We start from the raw sequence: 6000 nt of genomic DNA, 5'->3' as shown, positions 1-6000 counted from the left end.
ATGGAGCTGGTGGAGAGGAGACGGAGCCGCAAATCACAGAGCTTCAAACTCATCAGCGACTCGGGTAAGAGACCGGGAGGGGTTCTGTTCGCAGTGAAAGGTGAACAATGAGACAGAAGGAGCGGAATAGCACCGTGCAGGGCAAAGCCGTCATCTGTATGAGCCTGGAGCTCAGCTCCGTGTCTCTGTCACTGCGTTGATCACCGCCGCCTCTCACCATCACACTCCATCATCACCACGCTCTCACCATCACCACCACCACACTCTCACCATCACCACGAAGAACATGGATCACAGCCCACAGACCTGCTGCTGCCACGCTTACTTTTACATACATTTTGATGATGAAGGTGTGTGTGTGTGTGTGTGTGTGAGACCTCTGAAAAGCACCAGACTGCCTACAGGTGGGATTTTAACTGCGCGGGCACGAGCATCAGGGAGCGCGCCGACTAGATTGCGTCATCTAGTAATGTAGTGCAGAACACTGCTGTTTTTGTTTATTTGTTTGTTTGTTTGTTTTTAATACTCCTGATTTTATGTCCCAAACTATGAAAGCCCGTTGGCGGCACCATAATAACGAGAAGGTTTCTTATAATAATGACTTAATATCTCATAATAATGATAATTCTCTTATAATTATGATTTTAAGTCTCATAATAATCAGATACAGTATTGTCATAATTTTGAGAAAATGTTCATTATGAAACAGTAAGCCATGATCATGACATAATGAGATACTATCTGACTTAATATTTTTCAAGTGGCCTAAATGCGCTTCTATCCATCTCATCTCATCTCATTATCTGTAGCCGCTTTATCCTTCTACAGGGTCACAGGCAAGCTGGAGCCTATCCCAGCTGACTACGGGCGAAAGGTGGGGTACACCCTGGACAAGTCGCCAGGTCATCACAGGGCTGACACATAGACACAGACAACCATTCACACTCACATTCACACCTACGCTCAATTTAGAATCACCAGTTAACCTAACCTGCATGTCTTTGGACTGTGGGGGAAACCGGAGCACCCAGAGGAAACCCACGCGGACACGGGGAGAACATGCAAACTCCGCACAGAAAGGCCCTCGCCGGCCCCGGGGCTCGAACCCAGGACCTTCTTGCTGTGAGGCGACAGCGCTAACCACTACACCACCGTGCCGCCCCGCTTCTATCCAAATATATATATATATATATATATATGAATGGGGTGAGATATATTTTTGACACCAGGCTGTGATGGAAAAGTTGGAATTTCAAGGAGTGAATGAATGAATAAATTATTCATTCATAATTTGAATGAAATCAATCAGTCAGTCAATCAGCTAATGATCTGTAGGTTTTACTGAGCATCTTGCAGAACCAGCTTCAGTTTTTCTGGAGACTTTGCCTGTCACACTCACTTCTTATTCTTGCAGAAAAATCCAGCAGCTTTCATTATGTTTTAGTCTGAAAAGTGTCTCTTACATAATATGTTGCTTTCTTTCCCAGTAAACATTATATTAACATTAAGGTTTGGACGGGAGCAGCATGGTGGTGTTGCGGTTACCACTGTTGGCTCACAGCAAGAAGGTCCGGGTTCGAGCCCAGCGGCCGATGAGGGCCTTTCTGTGCGGAGTTTGCATGTTCTCCCCGTGTCTGCGTGAGTTTCCTCCGGGTGCTCCGGTTTCCCCCACAGTCCAAAGACATGCAGGTTAGGTTAACTGGTGACTCTAAATTGACCGTAGGTGTGAATGTGAGTGTGAATGGTTGCTTGTGTCTATGTGTCAGCCCTGCAATGACCTGGCGACTTGTCCAGGATGTACTCTGCCTCTCGCCCATAGTCGGCTGGGATAGGCTCCAGCTTGCCTGCGACCCTGCACAAGATAAGCGGTTACAGACAATGAATGGATGGATGGAAGTTTGGACCAAAATAAAAAAAAAAATAGGGCACCTAAGACTTTTACACACTTCTGTATATTGTATGTACATTATAATAATAATGTCACAAAGCACCTTTATAGGAATATAAGTTTAAAATTTAAATTTATATTTACCCCTAATGAACAAGCCAGAGGTGACAGTGACCAAGAAAAACAAGCTGTTGTGGAAGAGGAAGAGACCCTGAGAGGAACCAGACTCAAACGGGAACCCATCGTCTTCTGGATGACTCCAGATTAAAAATCGTTGCTCTTCTATAACTGTATACAAATGTCACCTGTAGGCCTGCTTTATTTTTTAAAATGTAACTTTTAATGTCAACAGGTCTAAAAAATATGTGCTAATAAAAAAAATAGACTAAACATTTGAGATATTAATTATTTAGCAAAAGAGGGGAGAGCTACATGAGTTAAGAGTTATATGAACCATTAGGGCTGGGTTCTATGCCAATATCATGGCTTTTAATCAGTGCACTTTTCAGAGATATGGTGGGTATTTTTCAACATTATTTTGTCAACATGTACAGACTTCAGTAAGACCTACTGTAAAGAGATCGGACATGAGTTTCTTTTGCTTTAATTTTTCTCATTTTTCTTATTAAAAATGTCACTGAATAAATTGTTTTTACAGGTATTTTAAAATCACCTCTCTGTCAGCCAACCAAAATAATATTATATGTATTCCATATTGTGAAAATGTCCTCAAATATCATAATATATTTTTGAAACATTGCCCTTCCCATGGACCGCAAACATTGAACCAATCAGGACAAGGATGCGTCTCAATTTGCCTCTCAATTATCTCATCTCATCTCATTATCTGTAGCCGCTTTATCCTGTTCTACAGGGTCGCAGGCAAGCTGGAGCCTATCCCAGCTGACTACGGGCGAAAGGCGGGGTACACCCTGGACAAGTCGCCAGGTCATCACAGGGCTGACACAGACACAGACAACCATTCACACTCACATTCACACCTACGGTCAATTTAGAGTCACCAGTTAACCTAACCTGCATGTCTTTGGACTGTGGGGGAAACCGGAGCACCCGGAGGAAACCCACGCGGACACGGGGGGAACATGCAAACTCCGCACAGAAAGGCCCTCGCCAGCCACGGGGCTCGAACCCGGACCTTCTTGCTGTGAGGCGACAGCGCTAACCACTACACCACCGTGCCGCCCCCTCTCAATTATATACTTGTTTATTCAGAAAGTTCATGAGCTTTCACTAGCATTCAATGTTCAGGTGTAGGCAGTGCATGCAGATGAGCTTTACAACAGCCAGCTGCATGAAGTTCTATCAAAATTACTGACATTAAAGGTACTATATTGACATACTGTTCATACTATTACTGTTATTTCACCAACGTAAAGGGGACGTAGCCAGATCATTTACATTGGGGTGGCCAAATTTGACCCAGTGATTTTAATGTGGTAGCAGGTTTGACAGGGCATGGTGGTGCCGTGGTTCGTACTGTTGCCTCACAGCAAGAAGGTTCCAGGTTCAAACCTCATGGTCGATGGGGGCCTTTCTTTGTAGAGTTTGCATGTTCTCCCCATGTCTGTGTAGGATTCCTCTGGATGCTCCGATTTCCTTCCACAGGTAAAATACCCAGCCACTGGGGTTGCACAAGCCAGTGCATACTTAGCGCCGGTCCCAAGCCTGGATAGATTGGGGATGGTTGCCTCAGGAAGGGCATCTGGTGTAAATCCTATGCCAAATCAAATAGCGGGAACAAATCTGCTGTAGTGACCCCTAACAAGAACAACAACTATATTTATCACATGTATACTCAAACACAGACTTAAGCACAGTGAAATTCCTCCTCTGCATTTAACCCATCTGAACCAGTGAACACACACATGCACACACAAGTGATCAATGAGCACACACGCATACCCAGAGCTCTCTTCTCTCTTATGGTCCTGTCATCTCTGATTAAGGCTGGCTCTTCTGTGGCATCGTTCTCTTCACTCATCAGCATGCCGTTGTAGTCTTATCTCACACAAGGACATTCCATTGTGGATCTGTTGTCCCCATGCAGACCGATCGGCTGTGGTGGTGTACCAGTTGTCTTGGAGGCTGAATATGGTGAGGTCCTCTTTGATGCAATCCTTCCAACTCTTTTTTGGTCGCCCACGAGATCTTTTGCATTTGGCAAGCTCTCTGAAAAGAAGCTGCTTGGGGATCCTATGGTCTGGCATTCTACAGACATGGCCTAGCCAGCGAAGGCAGTTGGTACGAACCATGGTCTCAATCGTTGATGTGCCAGCTCTTTGTAACACCTCTGTGTTCGTTATGTGATGCCACCACTGGATCCTCATGATTTGCCTGAGCGATCTTTGATGAAACATTTCCAGCTTGTGGATGTGGGGTGCTAGTGTTGTCCAAGTCTCACTCCCATATAGCAGGCAGGGCAGTACTACGGCTTTGTAGACAGTGACTTTGGTCTTGAGAGTCAGGCCTCTGCGGTTCCAACATCTAGTAGACAGAGATTTGAAAGCAGCTGCTCCTCTGGCTATTCTCCTCTTTATTTCTGCATCTAATGAAGCATTGACAGTTAGTTGACTGCCTAGGTAGGTGAAGCTTTATGCCTTTGCTAGTTCATGGTCATCTATGGTGGTTGGTTCGGCATCTTCGTTCATAGGAAAGTGCATAACTTCTGTTTTTGGTTTACTTATAGTAAAACCCCAGTCGTTGCATGCCCTGTTCAAGGCATTTGCAGCATTCTGGAGGGATCGTGTTGTCGCAGCATGCACACACCCAGAGCAGTGGGCAGCGATACTACAGCACCCTGGGGACCAGTTGGGGGTTTGGTGCCCTGCTGAAAGGCACTTCAGCCCAAGGCCACCCCATATTAACTTAAACACGTCTTTTGAACTGTGGGGGAAACTGAAGCACCCAGAGGAAACCCATGCAGATATTCCCATATCTGGAACATGCAAACTCCACACAGAAAGGCCTCTGTCGACCATTGGGCTCGAACCCAGAACCTTCTTCTTGCAACGGGAGCAGTACAATATATATTTCAATTGTAAGTGCATTTTTTGCTGCAATATATATTCATCCATCCATCCATTATCCATAACCGCTTATCCTGTGCAGGGTCGCAGGTAAGCTGGAGCCTATCCCAGCTGACTATGGGCGAGAGGTGGGGTACACCCTGGAGAAGTCACCAAATCATCACAGGGCTGTATTCATACATATTCTGTATATTCTGCAGATCATTCTATCACATTTATTTTTAATTTTATTATATTTATTACATTCTATTTTACTCCCTTCTTTTTGACTACTTTTCTTCCCCCCCAACTATCTTTACTACTTACAGAGCATTGCATTTCACTGCATGTTGTACTACAGTGGATATAAAAAGTGTACACTCCCCATTAAAATTATAGTTTTTTTCTGATGTAAAAAAATGAGACCACGATAAATAATTTCAAAACTTTTCCCACCTTTAATGTGACCTATAACCTGTACAATTCAATCAAAAAACAGACAAATCCGTTTGGGAGAAAAACATAAAAAATAAAAAGCGTGCAATAAGCTGGTTGCATAAGTATACACACCCTTAAACTAATACTTTGCTGAAGCAACTTTTGATTTAAATACAGCATTCAGTCTTTTTGGGTTCACACCTACCATCAATTAAAATGACTCTGATTAACCCCAAATAAAGTTCAGACATTTACTCAGTTGCATCCTCCAGCAAAAGCCAGCGTTCACAGAGAGCTTACAAAGCATCAAAGGGATCTCATTGTTGAAAGGTATCAGTCAGGAGAAGGGTACAAAAATATTTCCACGGCATTAGATATACCATGGAGCACAGTGAAGACTGTCATCAAGAAGTGGAGAAAATATGAGACAACAGTGACATTATCGAGAACTGGACGTCCCTCCAAAATTGATGAAAAGACAAGACGAAAACTGGTCAGGGAGGCTGCCAAGAGACCTACAGCAACACTGAAGGAGCTGCAGGAATTTCTGGCAACTACTGGTTGTGTACTACATGTGACAACAATCTCCCATATTCTCCATATGTCTGACTATGGGGTAGGGTCAAAGAAAAACATCCAGGCCCGACT

At 44.1% G+C, this 6000-nt stretch overlaps 1 protein-coding gene across 1 annotated transcript in view; it reads left to right on the top strand.

The window, feature by feature from the left end:
* The window catches only part of bend7 (BEN domain containing 7), a 38510-nt gene continuing 32510 nt past the window's right edge, over positions 1-6000 (top strand). The window contains exon 1 of the mRNA XM_060924343.1: positions 1-86. Within this exon, the coding sequence (XP_060780326.1) occupies positions 1-86 (86 nt within the window). The remainder of the gene's footprint in view (positions 87-6000) is intronic.

The sequence above is a fragment of the Neoarius graeffei genome, chromosome 6 (assembly GCF_027579695.1).
Source record: "Neoarius graeffei isolate fNeoGra1 chromosome 6, fNeoGra1.pri, whole genome shotgun sequence".
NCBI lineage: Eukaryota > Metazoa > Chordata > Actinopteri > Siluriformes > Ariidae > Neoarius > Neoarius graeffei.
Note: the sequence above shows the minus strand (reverse complement) of the source record. Positions and strands in the feature narration are given on the sequence as shown.